The 20761-nt window shown below is 40.9% G+C and overlaps 1 protein-coding gene across 1 annotated transcript; it reads right to left on the bottom strand.

Annotated features, from left to right (window-relative positions):
- Nucleotides 1–177: 177 nt before the first annotated feature.
- On the bottom strand, nt 178–19021 carry colec12 (collectin sub-family member 12). The gene is made up of 10 exons (XM_058075896.1): nt 18717–19021; nt 16316–16366; nt 8178–8300; nt 6282–6368; nt 4861–5904; nt 4263–4766; nt 2565–2707; nt 2383–2492; nt 2156–2298; nt 178–1109 (listed from the first exon to the last, which is right to left on the bottom strand). The coding sequence occupies exons 1-10, from the start codon at nt 18721–18723 to the stop codon at nt 1096–1098; spliced, it is 2226 nt and encodes a 741-aa protein (XP_057931879.1). The 5' UTR covers nt 18724–19021; the 3' UTR covers nt 178–1095.
- Nucleotides 19022–20761: the final 1740 nt, after the last annotated feature.

Raw genomic sequence — 20761 nt, 5'->3', positions numbered from 1 at the left:
TTGGCAGTCACGTTTCGTCATCAGTGACGTCATCCGTGACGTACGGTAAAGCGATTCCAAAAAATACATGTAAAATAATCATAATATAATAAATAAATAAAAGATATCATACATTAAGTGTAATAATAATAGTCTGAAAAATGTTAGTAATTTTTTATTATTTTTTAAAATTTATTTATCATGTTATATAATCCATTACAGCTATAACAACCTTGAGTACTGTCATTTCACTCCGCATTTAAAGGAACAAAAAGTACATTTGGAAAACAGGGAGTGAACAAATTAATTGGTGTTGATGCATGATGCACTGACATGATTCCAATGTAACTTGTATGCATGTTCAAAACCATTACCATTAATTCAGTAATTAAATATGGCAATAAACATATTTAACCTGTCAATTAACTTAATGCAATTTTTTGCCAAAGCACGGTCAAGTCATGCTAACTAATAATCTTGAGGTCATCTAAGGTCAGTTTATTTATTGATTTGTGAAGACTCACGCCTTAAAAGACTGTTATATTGTATATTATATATACAATATACGCTCGATAAGACTCCTTCAGCTTGATGGCAGCCTTGACTCATATATGTGTCAAATATGACTATCAGTGCACATAATAAGGCACTTTTTATAATCTATATTTGTCATTGTGTATTCATCAGCATAGAAAAAACATACAGTCACTTTATTATTTATTGCTTTCTCAAGAATCTGTGAAAAATACAAAAATAATTCATTTGTTATTGCATCTTTGGATTGAAAAGGCAAGGTAGTCAAGAAACTGTAGAAGGTTAATAAGTACTATTTACAGATCGACCATGTGTGCACCAATGAATGAAATGTAGTCTAAATACACGTATACATTCTCAAATTATATCACAAGTACCAATATTGTATCAATAAAACATACAATGGTGCGCTGTGTATGCATGTGATCTGTCTCGGGCAAAAGTGCATTGTAAGACAGAGAACAGTACAAAGTCATCGGCAACTGAAGCTCCACTTCAGAAAAAGTCCAAGTCCGTCTGTCCGTCTGTGCAGAGCTTCTTCATCTCAGACATATCACACAGATCACAGCATTCGCAATGATGCTACGAAACCGGAGCTATCACACAAAAAGGGAAAGATTTATATTATATACTGAATATGTAAATATACAGTGGTATGAAAAAGTGTTTGCCCCATTCTGATTTATTTTTTCCATGTTTGTTACACATAAATGTTTCTGCAGCCCATGTTTCAGATCATCATTCATTCATTTTCTACCGCTTTTTCCTCACGACGGTCGCGGGGGTGCTGGAGCCTATCCCAGCAGTCTTTGGGTGAGAGGCGGGGTACACCCTGGACTGGTGGCCAGCCAATCACAGGGCACATATAGACAAACAACCATTCACACTATGTTCTCCCCGTGCATTCGTGGGTTTTCTCCGGGTACTCCGGTTTCCTCCCACATTCCAAAAACATGCTAGGTTAATTATCGACTCCAAATTGTCCATAGGTATGAATGTGAGTGTGAATGGTTGTTTGTCTATATGTGCCCTGTGATTGGCTGGCGACCAGTCCAGGGTGTACCCTGCCTCTTGCCCAAAGACAGCTGGGATAGGCTCCAGCACCCCCGCGACCCTCATGAGGATAAGCAGTAGAATATGAATGAATGGATATAAAAATCCATTCAAAAATAAGCAAAAAAGGCCACTTTGTCGCATACGCTTTGTCATATGTTAAGGAAAAAGCGGTAGAAAATGAATGAATGAATATTTTAATGGGGGTGGGGGCAATCACTTTTTTTCCAAATAATAATACGTTTCATTTAAAAACTGCATTTTGTGTTCAGTTGTATTATCATTCATTAACATTTACATTTGTTTGATGACTTTAAACATTTAAGTGTGAAAAACATGCAAAAAAGGAAGCGTTCAGGAGGGGAGCAAAGACTTTTTGACACCACTGTATGTATATATATATATATATATGTATATATATATATATATATATATTTGTATTTTTTGGTTTTCAGGTTTATACACATAATGTGTAATGTCCACATAAACACTGGTATTGTCTTCACAATACGCAAACATGCCAAACACAAAACAAATGTCTGCCGTGTGTGATAAAGATAAATATGAAGTATAGATATGAGATACTGACCACTGGCAGCGCGTTCACAGATAACGCCGATGCGCTCCGTGCAGTAGAAATCGTTCCAGTTGCCGTTATTGATGATACCCCCGCAGTCCTCGCCGTGTGCATGCCCACGTGTCCAGTTGTCAGGCTGCCCCGGATTCCATTTCCTATGAATGCAATCACACGGACGCCACATGGTAACATGTTGGATGTCAACCATTGCAAATATTTTAAGGACATTATAAGCTCACGTGTAAACAGGCGTGCTTCCATCCACCCACTTCCACACATTCTCCTCCTCTCTGTCCGTGAGGCCTAGCCAGAATAAACCTTTCCCTGCCACGGCGTTCTTCACAAACACCTGAGGAGGACGTACACAGGCCACTTCATTAAGTACAGTGTATATTTCCCATATGAGGCTTTTTCCATTCACCTGCTCCTCATTGTTGTTGACAATCAGCAAATGAGACTCTTTGGTAGAACAAAACATGCTGGCCTCGTCGTAGTTGAGCTTCTGATTGTCCGGGGAGAAGAAGTAGCAGCTGTCTCCAAACCTCCTGAACTCTGCTGGACAACCTGGATTAAAAGTCATTCAAACTTCAGCCCTTAGGACATAATGGGGGACATTCTTTCACATTATGGTTTGTTCATTCATTTTCTACCGCTTATCCTCATGACGGTCGTGGGGGGTGCTGGAGCCTATCCCAGCTGTCTTCGGGCGAGAGGCGGGGTACACCCTGGACTGGTGGCCAGCCAATCACAGGGCACATGTAGACAAACAACTATTATGGTTTGTTGTTTATTTCTAATAATTTTCAAGAGATTTAGAAATTTGTTAAAGAATATATATATATTTTTTAATGGGCCATTCATTCATTCATTCATTTTCTACCGCTTTTTCCTCACGAGGGTCGCGGGGGGTGCTGGAGCCTATCCCAGCTGTCTTCGGGCGAGAGGCGGGGTACACCCTGGACTGGTCGCCAGCCAATCACAGGGCACATGTAGACAAACAACCATTATGGTTTGTTGTTTATTTCTAATAATTTTCAAGAGATTTAGAAATTTGTTAAAGAATATATATATTTTTTTAATGGGCCATTCAATGAGCCAAAAATGCAATGCCACATGACCAAAAATGTCCCATTGAAAGCCATTTGCGATCCCACATATATATTATCACTAATAAATACAATCTTTGATGTTAAGATCTCAATATGGGTGATTAATTAGTTTCACGCCAATAAGTGAATTGTCAAATAGTATGATTCAGTTTCAATAAATGGAATATTTTCATAGCTATAGCATAGAAAACATGTTTACCATCTTCATTATTAGGCATGAAATAACACCCATATAGTCACCGTTATATTTGTTGAACCAATATAGTCAACATAGTCAAGACATATTAGACCTAAAGTTAACAGGCTCACATGTTAGCAGGGCCTTGGTTTTCTGGCCAGCGAGGGCTATATTGTCTCATCTGTGTACTATAATGACGGCTTTAAATTGGACCTTAGTGGTGCGAGGACAGAAACTGACATGGGGGGGGGGGGGTTCAGAGTTCTGGGTTTTGGCCCAACAGCAGTGATAATTTCATTTATTAAACCTCCAATAAACCTCCTGTTCTGACGATCACGTCTAGTGCTCGTTACTGACATCTAGTGTCCAATCTATAACACTGCATTCACATAGAACGCTTGTATTTTAATTCATTTAGTTAGTTCATTTAGCCATATTTATGCTTATATTAAAAGGTCAGTTTGATTAAATATGCGTTTTTGTTTTATCAGTAATAGGCTGTATTCAACCATGAACAGAAATCAGCAATTAATTAATACATTTATGAAAAAATGTGACAGAGCGAGGGACGTTGTACTGGCTTTCAATTTTAAATTTTGAAGTTTGACCACTAGATGGTGCTACTTTTCCCATAGTGGCGTGTATGGGAATGGGTATGTGTTTCAATCAAACACAGTACTTCTATATCACACACTGTAAACAAATATAATAATAATAATAATATCATTAATGAGTGATATGTATATTTTGAGGCTTAAGTTGGGAAAAAAATATGAATATATGACAGGATATAAAAAAATGCTAAATATACGTTAAAATGTTTGAAATTGACCAGAAGCCGAAGTCGCAGGCTGCTTGGATCCTTGTGGTTGATCATCTGCTTTGGAAGCCACTGTAGGCTTGACTGGCAGAGGCACCGGCGCAGGTAACCCAGGAAGCCCAGGAGGACCAGGAGGTCCAATAGGCCCAACAGATCCACGTAGGCCCTCCATGCCTGCGGGCCCAGCAGCTCCTCTGGGGCCCTGCGTTCCTTGTGGCCCTTGCACTCCCGGAAGTCCATCTCTGCCAGGGTCCCCTGGAAGTCCAGGATCGCCTTTCTCTCCGGGGATCCCAGGTCGACCCCCGGGCCCTCTTGCGCCTTTCGCTCCAGGAAGGCCTCGTGGGCCAGGTCCACCTTTTGGACCCGTCGCACCTTGTGGGCCAAGAGAACCTTTTTCGCCTTTAGACCCCACCACTCCTGGCATCCCTTTGTCTCCTTTGTCACCCTTCTGACCTGGAGATCCAATTTGCCCCTGAGGTCCCTTGTCCCCCTTGGCACCTCTTGGACCTGGTGGTCCTGAAAGACAATTATTAGCCATAAGGAAAACCACATTTGATTGTATAGCTAAGGGGCGTTCCAGAAGCTTCCACAAAGAAATACGTGATGTTACCCTTGAGGATGGTGAAGTTGGTGATGAGCTGCGAGTGTTTGCTGTCCACCAGCTTCATCTCCTCCATCACCACAGACAAGTCATTGACCTCCTTGTCCAGCCTGGCCACCAGCACGTCCTGCTGGGCCCGCAGGTCTCTGTTCTCGACCTTGGCCTCGCTCACGCTGTTGTTCAAACCCACCAGAAGGTCAGAATGGCGTAAAACCGTCTCGGCGCATGATCTCAGGCTGTTGAGATCTGAGCTGATGGCCCCGAGGAGCTGCGTGGTGAAGCTCACGTTGCCGGTCACGCGGTCCATGCTGCTTTCATGCTTGTCCAGGCGGGTTTCCATCACGTCGAATTTAAACGAGGTGGCGTTATCGTGGTCACGATGGTGGTCCATGAGTTCCCGTAGACTCTGATCGTGGTTCTCGGTGAGCATGGAGGTGTTCTGGGTCTGGCCTGCTAGTGTGCTCAGCTGCGCTCCTAAATCATCCAAGGCTTCGCCATTAGACCGTGCAGATGCTGAGTTGTTTGCAGCCAAAACCTGAAGGTTCTGGACCTTCTCCGTTAGCCAGTCTATATCAGTCCGGGTTTGTCTGGCTGTCTGCTGCAAAGTCTGATACCCGATCTGGAGGTTTTGCACCGCCTGACCCGTATCTTCAACCGTCTGCTGCAACGAGCTGAGAAGATTCCGCTGCTGGGTCTGACTGATGTTGAGAGCGCTGATACCGACCTGGGCTTTGCTCTGATCTTTCACCTGGGCTTGGATCTCGGACTGGAGCCTAGCAGTGTCCACTTGGAGGTCCCCGATCATGCCGCCGTAGGAGGCCAAGGTTTGGTTGACACCTCGGAGTGAGGCAGCGTTGCCCGTTAGTAAACTCCGCAGGGAAACATGGCCGCCTTGAGTGTCATCTCCGACGACTTGAAGTTCACTGAGGACGTCCCTGTTCCTGCTCGTTCTGGTGGCGATGTCCACCAGCTGACCCTGCAACGCTTCCAAGTCCGACTTAAAGGTCTTGATTTCACTGCTGGCATTCACAGACTTCTCACCGGTTTGATAGTCTGAGGAGGAAACACAACATTTGCGGCCATTAAAGGATTCGCTTTGCTTTTTCTTGACACTTATTCCAAAATTAGGAGGAGCCTTAGCAAGGTTTCTTCTTTAAGAGAGAGTTTTTCCTCGCCTCTGTTGCCAAAGTGCTTCCTCGTGCACGTATGCTCAGATTTGCACTAAATAAGTCAGCCACAAACAAACTCATGCTCAAAGCAAGTTGTTTGTGTGATTCATGGCAGCCACAGCTTGATGCTGGAACAGATTATTTTCCTTTGGGGAAAAAATGAGGGAAAATTCTCACTCTGAAAAAAAAATGGATGTTGACCCGTATGCTGAAATGGACTTGACATATTCGACTGTCCGTTTGTGAGCGCTGACCACTCACCTAGTTTCTTTAAGTTGGTCTCCACTGCGCTGATTTTCCCGCCATAATTCTGCATCCCCTCGCTGACGTTGTCCATTTTCTGGACCACTGACATCAGCAGAAAGGAAAGTTTATTCTGTATTAATGTGTTCATAGATAGAAACATAGAGAAAAACACATGCAAATACAATGCAGAGGTCTAGTAAGTGCAGGAAATGGTAATCTGTTGAACACTAGAGGGCGCCACAGTATCCATGCCTTTATTGCAGGGGTGTCCAAACGTTTTGCAGTGAAGGCTATTAAGGGGAGCCATATTTAAAAAAGCATCACATGTATATATCCTAAGTTGTATATACATACTCTATATCTTCAAATGCATCTCAGTTATGCAATATAGGTGGGAAAAAGGCTATTTTTAATATGAACTATGGCCTTTGCACATTTTTTAATTTTTGCTTTTTTTGTTTTTTTTTTATTGTAACTTTCTTCTAGAATACTTTTGTTGTTGTAATTATGACTTTATTTCCATAATATTTTGATTTTATTTCCATAGTTAATTTTTTCCCAACTTTTTTTTATTGCAACTTTATGATTTCACATAATATTACCACATAAAAATTTTCAAAAAACATTTTCTTATCGGAATCCGACTTTTTTCATATTTTGTTTGTTTGTTTTGTTTTTTCTTTAAACAGTTTTTGTAAAAAAAAAAAAAAAACTTCTTGACTTTTGTGATTACGCCTTTATTGTCATCATTTTGAAACTTTGTCCCCAACCTAATTTTCCAGTGATGACAAGTTTACACTTTTTTCCTTTGTTTCTCATAATTTTACCACTTTAAAGCAAAACATATTTTTTTCCTACTACTAAAATTACATATTCTTCATAATATTAAATGTTCATTCTCAGAAAATTACAACTTTTTTTCCATCAGAAAGCAACTTTTTCCCTTTATATTTTGACTTTATTCCCATAAAATTACACCTGCTTTTTTCATTTCTGTTGAACTATTTCCAACAAATTATGACTTTTTTTATTAATATATTGTAATAGTATGACTTTTACATTTTAACAACTTTTGTCTTTAATAGTTCAACATATAATACTAAAATGATGTTATTTTTCCTCATGATGTTACCATTTAATACTTTAAATTTGTATTTTCAAACTGTATTACATTTTTATAAACTTAATTTTCTTCTTTTTTCTCTTAATATTTTGATTTTATTCTTGTAGATTTATTAAATTTTTCTTGTTTTTTTTGTGTTTAATTGTATTTTTACAATATGTTACCGGGCAATATATAAAAAAAAAACAACAACAACGGCGGCTCTGTTCGGGGGTATATTTGAAAGATGCATTCCAAATATTTTTTAATAATTTACTCCTCCTCCTGTCTTCTTATTTGCTCATATGAATCTCCATCACTTGTCGTCCTTCAGTAAAGGTATTACGGTTATACAAGCGTGTAAACCGGATTAGGGCTGTACGTTTTTGACCCATAACCTTCGTTAATGTGCATTCATCTTTAACAGTCTCACAAACCCTCCCTGACACTTACTGCTCTCGGTTTGCTGCGCCTGATGGTACAAATGACCGCAGAACCATAAATGGAGGTCGGGGTCTCGTTAAGCGTCATCTACCCTACCGTGGTAGCTTCAGGTTCATCTGGTAGATATTAGAGCCACAGCAGCACTAACATACGCAGCCAGAGAATCATTCACATTCAAACTCTGTGAACTCGCATCAGCTAAGCTAGGATAAGCTCCGGCTTACCTTTGCAACGCTAGTGAGCAGCATAGAAAATGTACATATTTGTGTATTTTTTAGGTAATACTTTAAATGCCTTGCTCTTGTTTGTGCTCCAGTAGGAAGATGGATTGGATTAGAAACACACAAGGTCATATAGTGGCTGACCTTTGTACCCGAGGACAGCCACAGCGATGGTGAGCAGCGTGCAGAGGACGTAGAGCAGTGCGATGGCGGCCCGCAGAGCCCCGTCGTTTTTACATTTGGTGCACTCCGATCCTTCCTGGATTCCTGCAACACACATGAAAATCCCGGTTAACTAGAAGAACAAAATACGGTTAAATGAGTTTCGAGCCATGTGGGACGAGTTGGCGACTAAATATAGTAGACGTGTGTTTGAGGTGGAACACATCATGACTCTCTTAGGCCGACTGTCAAATGAAAAATGTGTCCTTGTGAAAAGAGGTGGATGTTTACAATAAGGCACACGTGTTATGCACATGAAAGACAGAGGCTGAGGTCTCTTTTGGCTGTTTCTCTGTGTCCTCGAATCACGCTGGAGCCAACTGAGTGCAGCTGTCCAGAGGCTCCTCTTCTGTAAAAACCACCAATAAACATTAGACAGCTGACAGAAGGAAAGCTGCTGGAATATTTTCAACAAAAAAACAACAAAAAATTGTCTGGCAAAGACAAAAACTATATGTGTTGAGTGATTAGATACAGGTTCAACATCACATCATTTATTCATTCATTCATTTTGTACCGCTTTTTCCTCACGAGGGTCGCGGGGGGTGCTGGAGCCTATCCCAGCTGGCGGGGTACACCTTGGACTGGTGGCGAGCCAATCACAGGGCACATATAGACAAACAACCATTCACACTCACATTCATACCTATGGACAATTTGGAGTCGCTAATTAACCTAGCGTGTTTTTGGAATGTGGGAGGAAAGCGGCGAGAACATATGGTGGAGGTTGGAATCGAACTCAGGTCTCCTAGCTGTGTGGCCTGCGTGATAACCACTCGTCTGCTGTGCAGTGCAGCCTTCTTGAATTTATAAAGTAGGAAAAAAAGAAAAATAAGAAAGAAAGAGGCTGCACAGCGGTCATGTTGTTAGCACACAGACCTTACAGCTAGGAGACCAGGGTTCAATTCCACCCTCGGCCATCTCTGTGTGGAGTTTGCATGTTCTCCCCGTGCATGCGTGGGTTTTCTCCGGGTACTCCGGTTTCCTCCCACATTCCAAAAACATGCTAGGTTAATTAGCGACTCCAAATTGTCCATAGGTATGAATGTGAGTGAGAATGGTTGTTTGTCTATATGTGCCCTGTGATTGGCTGGCCACCAGTCCAGGGTGTACCCCGCCTCTCGCTCCAAAGACAGCAGGGATAGGCTCCAGCACCCCCCGCAACCCTCGTGAGGATAGGCGGTAGAAAATTAATGAATGAATGAATGAGTTCTCCTCCTATTTTTTGTGGAAGTGGTAACTTTTTGGCTTCTTATTTTGTCTTTCCCCACCCTCGGCCATCTCTGTGTGGAGTTTGCATGTTCTCCCCATGCATGCGTGGGTTTTCTCCGGGTACTCCGGTTTCCTCCCACATTCCAAAAACATGCTAGGTTAATTAGCCACTCCAAATTGTCCATAGGTATGAATGTGAGTGTGAATGGTTGTTTGTCTATATGTGCCCTGTGATTTTGGGTGTACCCCGCCTCTCGCCCAATGACAGCTGGGATAGGCTCCAGCACCTACTGCATTTTGACCACAGAGACTGCCACACACGCTTTTATACACACGTTGCCTCCAAAGCTGGAACATTTGTACATGGGTGCCATTTCTACAGAGGCCGGCTTTGAAGTGCGGTGTGAAGGGAGCTTATGAGTCCTTACTTCCATGTCCAGCAAAAAAAAGACTCCCACTCTGGAAACTTCGACAGCAACACAAAGACAGCCTGTACAGAGCGGCACCGGTTTGTGTGAAGCCCCTTTGTGCCCAATTCCATGTTACATACTGTAATATATCACATACAAGAGCACAGGAATGAGCTCAAACACACCCCTTTTTTTTAGTGGTAATACAACCATCGCTTGCCACGTCCAATTCCACGGCTTCACGGCCTATTGTTAGTCAAACGATATGCATATTTGATGTGTTTCTTCCCCAGTTTGGTTGTCCAATAAGTGCACACGGCTCATGTGGGCCGTGAAGGACGAGCATGTGAAATTGAACTCTGCTGATTTCAGCAAAGATGAAGGAGTCGGTCGCATCTGCGGTTCAGAAGGCAGCGGATGTGACGGGAGGGCTCTAGCCGAGGTTGGCAAACCACCAGGTTTTCCGTTAAAAATGTAAAAATGTGAGAAGAAATAATTAGAAAGATATTTACAATTGAGTGCATCCCATAATTAGTTCACAGTTCCACATGTCCAAAAGGAGTAGGAAGAAGCAAAGCTTATTAAATCCTACCCCTCCATCTGGTACTTTTACAATCACTAACTGTTACATTTGTTCACTTCCTGCTTTCCTAATATAGTTTAAGTTTTTTTTTTTATATGAGCATCCAATGCCATAATGTGTACCATAGTAAGTGTCAATATAGTGATATATATAGCACATCATGACTGGTTCAAGACTCTTCATCCTTGTATTTAGCAAACATCAACTGCTTGTATTGTTTCTTGAATTGGCTCATCGTTGTGCATTGTTTGAGGTCCTTACTCAATCCATTCCATAGTTTGATTCCACATACTGAAATGCTATGGCTAGCATAACGTAGTCCTAGCATAGAAGTGTTTCAAATGTACTTCTTCCCTGAGATCATATTTATCCTCTCTTGTAGAGAAGTATTGGATGACATTTTTAGCTAATTGGTTATTTTTAGCCTTATGCATTATTTTAGCTGTTTGAAGATGAACTATATCAGTAAGTTGAAGTATTTGTGATTTTAGAAATAAGGAGTTAGTATGTTCTCTGTAGGCGGCATCTATTGTGATCCCCAGAAATGTATTTTCGTTCACCCTTTCAATGTCCACACCGTCTATTTGTATTTGCTTAACTCATTATATGAGTAATGAGTGGCGACGTTATTAACTAGCTAACTTAGCAAGAAGTAAACACAGTCACTAGGGGGTAAAATGAGCATGTTTAGCATTCCTGGGCTACTTTCTGCAAATTGGTTGAGCCTGTTGAACATCTTGACCTGCTTACACTGGAGCAACATTTGATAGAAGCCAGAGACGTCCATGAAGGAAAAGGACGAGGTTTTACGTATGTTGGCGTTCTACCAGGTCCCAGTGATCACGGTGTCCTCACGAGGAATATCAACACACAGTTTCCTTCGTCTGTTTACATTGTACGACAACAACATTTAGCAATCGCCATCTAGTGCTTTGTTGCATAAACACATATTTGAGCGTAATCCAGTCATCATCTGACTTCCCATTAACACGATCACGTCACGGAAAGCACAAACAAGTTATGCAATCCCAAAGGCTCTTGGAAAGTCGTGTATTTTGGACAACGCGGGAGAGAATAATTGCATCCATGCGTGGAGCGCTGCACACTTGTTAGCATTGAGGGCTGCTGGTTGTGTGCATAAAAAGCCCCAAATAAAGTCAAATCGGATGCTAGAGACAAACTACGAACTGCCTGCTGTTGCTGGGTTTGTTTACAAACAAGACCACCAACGACACCGTATAACATTACTGACCCCTAGTGACCAGAAATCAACACATGACTTGTCTTTCAATAATTTGGACTAATAATATATCATAAGGGCGGCACGGCGGTCGAGTGGTTAGCGCGCAGAACTAGGAGACCAGGGTTCAATTCCACCCTCGGCCATCTCTGTGTGGAGTTTTCTCCGGGTACTCCGGTTTCTTCCCACATTCCAAAAACATGCTAGGTTAATTAGCGACTCCAAATTGTCCATAGGTATGAATGTGAGTGTGAATGGTTGTTTGTCTATATGTGCCCTGTGATTGGCTGGCCACCAGTCCAGGGTGTACCCCGCCAGCTGGGATAGGCTCCAGCACCCCCGCGACCCTCGTGAGGATAAGCGGTAGAAAATGAATGAATGAATGAGTGGGGAAGAAGTACAAAGTAGGAAGTAAAAAACATACCACTTCCACATGGTATGGGAGGATAACTTTTTTTTTCACTTTATCGTGTCAGACACGCACGCCATGGCTGACTTCGTGCAGAGTTTGGGTAATGTAAGGATATCTCATCCGTATAATATTAATATTATAATATTACTGACGCCTAGTGACCATAAATCAACAAATGACTTGTCTTTCAATAATTTACATATTAATTCATCAATTTTTGGAAAAAAAACATTATAGCACGAGGGACTCTTCTGGGTATTGTAATACTTACAACAAACTTCCCGCTCACCCACATTTCTGTACTTTACTGTATTTATATTTACATTGTTGGCCATAATTCTTTACCATCTATTCAATAAATTGACATGCTAGGTCAACTGATTCAAAGATTGTTTGTCCGTTGAATGACATTATTTGGATTATGTCCATGTTCATGTGTTTGCAAACTGAAGACAAACGGGAGTGCGAACATGTTGAGATGTTTTCTCCTCGGAAGCAGCAGATGTGACCACATGCTCCTTCGCTTTTGGATCTGTCATCCCAAAAACACTTGAGAGCTGAGTCAATGGAAAACTTTGCGGAGATTGCTGCTAATAACACTACAAGTGCAACAAACACAAGTACGACATCATCACAGGCTCGCATTCTGCAGCAGAATTTGGAAATGATAGATCCTGCTCACACGCACAAAACGATGGCTGATGTTGGCAACGACTTTGGTATGCGATGGCGGCCCATATGCAAGGTCCTTCTTGCTATAAATGGAATCAGACACCTCCAATGCTTTTTTGTTTTTCTTGTCCTCGAGCCCAGAAACTGTCTGTTAAAAAAGCTTAACAAGCATTCATCATATGAAAAATGACACCTTACCAGATGTCAGCTTTGACTAGCATTAGCCCCAAAAATGTAACGCAGTACATAGTGTTGCTACTTGAATTCAGAGTTAAAACGGTTCCTCTAATTTGGAACACAACAAACCATATCAAAGTGAGTTCTTACTGGTCACAGAAACATAAACAGGAAGTAGGTAACTTGTATGATCTAGTGAGTGAAAAAGTGCTACTAAACGCAACACGGAGCAAAATTGTTTTGTGAAACGGCGCCAAAAAATGATTTAGAGAGTGAAACAGCGGTAAAACTGTCCCTTGTATATGGCGAAGTGGTTGAAACTACTACAACCGTCTTGCAGATGGACTAATGAGTGAAATTGACCAGATGTCCGCTTTGACTAGCATTATCCCCAAAAATGTAACGCAGTAGATTGTGTTGCTACTTGAATTCAGAGTTAAAACGGTTCCTCTAATTTGGAACACAACAAACCATATCAAAGTGAGCTCTTACTGGTCACAGAAATATGTAAGTAGGAAAGTTGTATGATCTAGTGAGTGAAAAAGTGCTACTAAACGCAACACGGAGCAAAATTGTTCTGTGAAACGGTGCCAAAAAATGAATTAGAGAGTGAAACAGCGGTAAAACTGTCCCTTGTAGATGGCGAAGTGGTTGAAAGTGGTTGATGATCTAGTGAGTGAAAAAGTGCTACTAAACGCAACACGGAGCAAAATTGTTCTGTGTAGATGAACGTATGAGTGAAACGGCACCAAAACCGTCCATTGTACTGCAAATGGGTTAGAGAGTGAAACAGCGGTAAAACTGTCCCTTCCTTTCTTGATGCACTAGTGAGTGAAACGGTGACATTGAACACAACACGGAGCAAAATATTGTTGTACAATTTGAAGTTCTACAAAAAAGTCAAACAATATCAATGTATCAGTATCAATAGAGGACCGCTAGATGGAACATCTTTCATGACATTCTTTGAGGTAAGTAGCTTTACTTTATTTTAGTTTTATTACATATCATGAAACAAACCTCGTTGGACTACCAAGAGAAGAAATAGGCTTCATTGGCTCCATTCGTCTTTTAGTACTTTAGTACAGTTACCTGCTCCGAGAATATGACCTGCTTCTGACTTAACTTTTGAGCAAAAGACCTTCGTGTACGAGCGCTCCGTGGGATGGAGGGGGTGGCTAAGGCGGTCCTGAGGGGAGGTTGTAAGCAACAGGCAGGCATTGTGAAAGCATTCTTCACTGCTAATAAAGTCGCCCTAAATTAAAACCACTTGCTGTTGTGCTCCCAAAATAAGCCGGGCAAGGAATGTGACTCCTCAGCTGGACGGCTGACAAAAAAAAAAAAAAAACGTCCACCCCCTCCCTCAAAGCATCTGCAGAAATAAATAACTTTAAAGCAATATAAACAGAGGGAAATCATCCCCCCCCCCTAAAGATTGTGTTACAGTCCCCTTTCCACATTGCTGACACAGCACAGCACAGTGCAGACTCGGACCCGGACCTTCTTCCCAGCACCCAACACCAAAGACACCCACCAAACTCCACACAGTCTGAATGTTAAATGTTTAAAGTAGCATGTTGGCCGTTATTGTAGTTTTCTTTGGCTACTTTTACTGCGTATGCAATGATGGAACATGCATGTACCTGGGAATAGGACACATATGAATGTCATATTCAATTCCCATAAGAATGCAGAGCAAATAGAGCGTGGGTCGTTTTGTGGTTGACCAAAATATTCATATTTAAGCAAACTGTACCTATTTCTTTGCCCAGATTAAGTATTTATATGCATAAAAATGTCTAAATGAAGTAAAATACAAATACAGTCATCGCTCCCAATATGGCCGTTTGATGATCGCTTCCTCCCAATGCTGTGTTTTTTCAAAAATTATTTCATTGATCACTGTTGTTTCTTGGTAGACTATGCTGTATTATTACTCAAACATATTGAAGTATAAGTGATATGTAGTATTCTGTTCACTAAGTGGCAGTAATGACACAAAACATTGATGTTAGCTTACATTATATTACCTTTACGGGCTGCACGGCGGTCGAGTGGTTAGCGCACAGCTAGGAGACGCGAGTTCATTGGTGACTCCAAATTGTCCATAGGTATGAATGTGAGTGTGAATGGTTGTTTGTCTATATGTGCCCTGTGATTGGCTGGCCACCAGTCCATTGTGTACCCCGCCTCTCGCCCGAAGACAGCTGGGATAGGCTCCAGCATACCCGTGACCCTTGTGAGGATAAGCGGTAGAAACTGGATGGATGGTTAGCTCGCTAGCAGCCGTCCCAGTGGCGCGTTGCATTCAATGACCGTCAAAAAAGTAGGACAAATTTCAACATGTACTAAACATTCAAAAACTGTGGGAATAGTTAAGAGTATTGTAATAAAATAATATTTACTATAATGTAATGATTAATGTCGCAGTATTTTAATGTGTTTTAAAAGAGAAATGAATAATAATCCTTTCTGAATGTTCCTAAATGGGCTTTTTTTTTACTCACAAACATTTAGAATTTAAAACCAGTATCATAAATAAAGTAATCTTATTTTGAGCTGACACAAATAAACAAAAACATGTTAGTGTGACGCACAGACCTCACAGCTAGGAGACCAGGGTTCAATTCCACCCTCGGCCATCTCTGTGTGGAGTTTGCATTTTCTGCGGGTCGCATTTGGCCCGCGGGCTGCGAGTTTGAGACCCCTGTTTTAAAAGCTAATATTACTTAAAAGTAGCAGGGTACATGAAACCATATGGCATCCATATCAAACTATTAAGGCGGGGGCCTCAAACTAGCATCCTGCGGGCCGCATTTGGCCGCGGGCTGCGAGTTTGAGACCCCTGGTTTAAAAGCTAATATTACTTAAAAGTAGCAGGGTACATGAAACCATACGGCATCCATATCAAATATTAAGGCGGGGGCCTCAAACTAGCATCCTGCGGGCCGCGAGTTTGAGACCCCTGGTTTAAAAGATAATATTACTTAAAAGTAGCAGGGTACATGAAACCGTACGGCATCCATATTAAACTATTAAGGCGGGGGCCTCAAACTACCATCCTGTGGGCCGCATTTGGCCCATGGGCCACAAGTTTGAGACCCCTGGTTTAAAAGCTAATATTACTTAAAGTAGTTTGACACAATTTTCTGAAGGTTGGGACCTTTTAAGAGTCACTCTGGGAATGTTTTTTTTTTTTTTTTTTTAGGGATCACACTTTTAGAATGTGGAAATAAAAGTGAGGCAGCTTCCAAAATAAGCTCTTTGTGGGTGCTCCTATAGTTGGGGGCAGGCGGCCAAAAGGTTGTGTTGTGTTATGTTTGGATGCTGCTCGTGGACGCAGGCGCTACTCACCAAACCTCTTGTAACCGAAGGACTGCACCTCCTCCTCTTCGGCAAAGTCGTCTGAAGGGAAAACAAATTTCATGACATTCATAAGTGCTTCTTGGGTAGTGATGACACTTTTTTTGGTGCACCTTTCAGATCTGGGAAATCTACATGAGTGGATACTATACCCAGGTCCTTAACTCTGGTGTGTTCAATGACACTATTAATGATCTGAGACAATATTCTGGCAGAACGGTGCTTGCTTTCTGCTTTTTTTTTCTTCCTAAAAGCCATTTGGAAGCCCCAGGGAGAACATCCTGGCAACTTTTCCACCGTGTCATCGTCCTTGGCGGCTGTGGGTGAAGAAACACCCGTCGTGCCGTGCCAAGTCACCGTGAGGGGGAGGTGTGTGTGTGTGTGAGAGAAAAACAGTCTGGTCAAAATGTCTCCATTGAGTCGTTTCGTACAATAACAGTTGCATAAAAACTGACTTTCACGTAAATTATGGAAACGAGAGTTGAGTAATATGACTTGTCGAAAGATCCCTGGTCTTTTCCTGCTAATCGTTTTGGGCGCTGTTAACTTGGAGGGTGGGAGGATTCAAAGAAAAATCATATCTTGCGTTATTTGCATATTTTCGGGGAGTTGCTTACTTGTTGCGCGCCCAGACTGACCACTAGGAGGCATATAAGCTAGTGTTGTGGAATATTACATGAGTGTACTCAGACACAGCTTGACCCCCCGGCCCCCCGGGGGTCCTTCAACCTCATTTCTTGAAGTGATTTTTCATAATCATGATGCACATTCATAAGGGCAAAGTGCAACGATTCTTTTTTTTTTTTTTTGCTTGTTGCTCGTTTGAATTCATAGAACATATTTAACATAAGTATTATGTAACTTTAAAGTTATTTCTATGTCATTATTTCCTTTCCGGGATATAGCATTGAAATATACTGTATATCTTAGATTTTTGGCTCTTGGTATACAGTAATCCATCACCGTCTATCACAGTTTTTTTTTTAAAACATACTAATTAACAAATAGTACCGTTTTGTGGTTAAATATGGCCTGTTATTTATTTTTTAAAATGCATGTTTGAGCGAATTAATTTGGCTAAATTAAAAAAAATGGGTAAATGAATTACAACATGAAAATAAGGCATTCAGAAGATGCATTCAAAGACGTTATTTCATCTTTAGTGGGCTCTACATTACATCTTACACTAATTTGCATTGTCAGCTGCAACACAAAGCTAAGATGTTGACATTTATATACCTGAGCATATATTCCTATACCGGATTTTACCATTTTTAATCCATAAAATATTCCAAAGTGGCCCTCATTCCATCCTCCTGGAAAGAGTTTGGAAAGACGGACCTTACTGAGTTACATGGACCATCATCATTTGTAGAATATATGGTAATGGTTTTATTTCATTTGAACATGCATCAGATTACAATTGAATGCATCACATAATCAGTTCCCAGTTCCACATGTCCAAAAGGAGTAGGAAGAAGCAAAGCTTATTAAATCCTACCCCTCCATCTGGTACTTTTACAATCAGTAACTGTTACATTTGTTCACTTCCTGCTTTCCATAATACAGTTTAAGGTTTTTTATTTTTCATTTTTTAATAATGTACCCCGTACCGAAGTACGAGGTGATATGAGCATCCAATGCCATAATGTGTACCATAGTAAGTGTCAATATAGTGATATATATAGCACATCATGACTGGTTCAAGACTCTTCATCCTTGTATTTAGCAAACATCAACTGCTTGCATTGTTTCTTGAATTGGCTCATCGTTGTGCATTGTTTGAGGTCCTTACTCAATCCATTCCATAGTTTGATTCCACATACTGAAATGCTAAGGCTTTTTAACGTAGTCCTAGCATAGAAGTGTTTCAAATGTACTTCTTCCCTGAGATCATATTTCTCCTCTCTTGTAGAGAAGTATTGGATGACATTTTTAGCTAATTGATTATTTTTAGTCTTATGCATCATTTTAGCTGTTTGAAGATGAACTATATCAGCAAGTTGAAGTATTTGTGATTTTAGAAATAAGGAGTTAGTATGTTCTCTGTAGGCGGCATTATGAATTATCCTTACTGACCTTTTTTTGCAGATGAGTAGTGGACGGGACTAGAATGGATATTTGATGTCAAACTAGATCATTCAATGATGGAAACTTTGAAGCAGGAGTGCAGTCACACACTTCTCGGGTCCATCAGAGACAAAACATATCATACGGTACTCGAGCCGACACGATGCACGTCTCACACGGTCTTTTGTGGTAGATGTGCAACACACACACACACACACAGTCCTAAGTGAAAGCAGATGTCAGACGTGGTTGCTGCCCAAGCATTCTACAGGTCTCACAGTGTGGCAGAGGTGGAGTGTGTATGTGTGTGTGTGTAGCTTACCTTTCATTGTGCTTCTTTATCCCCGCTCACATCCACTGCATGGCTATGACACCGACTCCCAAAAATCCACATTTAGCAGAGCAACCCCATCACATTCACAGCTCCATCATCACTCTTGCTTTCTCTTCTGGATGCTGGAAGCAAGCAAAGAATGCAATAAATGGGTATTTTCTGCCACACAAATAACAAATGATGGCAAAACTTGCTGAAGAAAAGTTTTAGTGATGGTGTGTGCGCTGCCGAGGGAAAGAAAGAAAGAAAGAAAAGAGGAGTGAGAGTGCTGCAGCAGGCAAAGAGGAAGTGGTGGAAGACTCTAAGGCTGTTTGGAGAAAGAAACCACGTGTTCCCACATCTGGACGCACCCCCTCCATTGTGTGTGTGTGTGTGTGTGTCACATATTTTCCCGTGTGCAATATACAATTGTAATGAAGAAATGAATGCAGAGTCACTTTTGCTTGGAACACAATGGAGGCTTGTGTCAGTAAAGAAAAACAATAAAACAAAACGAAATTCATTCATTTTCTATTGCTAACCTGGACTGGTGGCCATACCTATGGACAATTTGGAGTGGCCAATTAACCTAGCATGTTTTTGGAATGTGGGAGGAAACCGGAGTACCCGGAGAAAACCCACGCATGCACAGGGAGAACATGCAAACTCCACACAGAGATGGCCGAGGGGTGGAATTGAACCCTTGTCTCCTAGCTGTCTGGTCTGCGCGCTAACCACTAGACCGCCGTGCCACCCTCAAAATGAAATTAATTACACAAAACAATATTTTAAAATGTGATCAATACAAATATGTACCAACTGAAAAACACAGTCAACATACATATTCATGTATGTATGTATGCTTATTATTATAAATAACATACAATAGAACAAGATTAATTGAATGAAAATACAACAATACGAGACAAATGACAATATTTTTGAAACAGTTTTGATGAATCCAACAATAACTACAATTACTGCATATCAAAATTTTTATGATGTATTATTATTATGCAGCACAATCAGTCAATCTGACTGATAGTCATTCATTCATTTTCTATGCCACTTGTCCTCACTATATTAAATAAACAGCCTCCATCTGCAGTTTTGTGTAACATATGACAAAACGTATGCGACAAAGTTCCCTTTGTTGCTTATTTTTGAATGGATTTTTATATTCATTCATTCATATTCTACCGCTTATCCTCATGAGGGTCGCGGCCGTGCTGGAGCCTATCCCAGCTGTCTTCGGGCAAGAGGTGGCCAGCCAATCACAGGGCACATATAGACAAACAACCATTCACACTCACATTCATACCTATGGACAATTTGGAGTCGCCAATTAACCTAGCATGTTTTTTGGAATGTCGGAGAAAACCCACGCATGCACGGGGAAAACATGCAAACTCCACACAGAGATGGCCGAGGGTGGAATCGAACTCGGGTCTCCTAGCTGTGTGGCCTGCGTGCTAACCACTCGACTGGATTTTTATATATTTAAAAATATATATTTTAATTATATTAGGAATATATTAGGAATATATATATATATATATATTCCTAATATAATTAAAATATATAGGAATATATTATTCTATATATTATATATTAGGAATTGTGTAACCACAGCCCTGGCCAATAGCCAATCATAAAAATGTACAGTTAATCCATGTATTGCTGTGTCGGCTAATTACGGTATGGGAAGCAAAAAACCCAGTCACAATATTCTGACTTTAACCTGAAATGTTTTTCATTTAATTTTTCACGACCCAAGAGAATAAGCAATAGAGAATGAATGGATATTGTGATAGATATAATTTATTATTATTATTATTGTTTATATTAGAAACAGCTAAAAACTTAACACAATAGTTAACAAAGCCAAGTACATACATACATACGTATGTTATCTACGCTTCTAGTCAATGTCCTGAAACATGAAGATAGTAAGAGCCAATCAAATGTGCAGCAACTAACTTTGACCCGTTTCCTTCTCCTCTACACCTGTTGGCTTCCTCAGGCTTTGATCAGCAGTGAGTAGAACACATCAG

This window comes from Doryrhamphus excisus, chromosome 1 (assembly GCF_030265055.1).
Source record: "Doryrhamphus excisus isolate RoL2022-K1 chromosome 1, RoL_Dexc_1.0, whole genome shotgun sequence".
Lineage (NCBI taxonomy): Eukaryota > Metazoa > Chordata > Actinopteri > Syngnathiformes > Syngnathidae > Doryrhamphus > Doryrhamphus excisus.
This window is presented reverse-complemented; position numbering and strand designations above follow the sequence as displayed.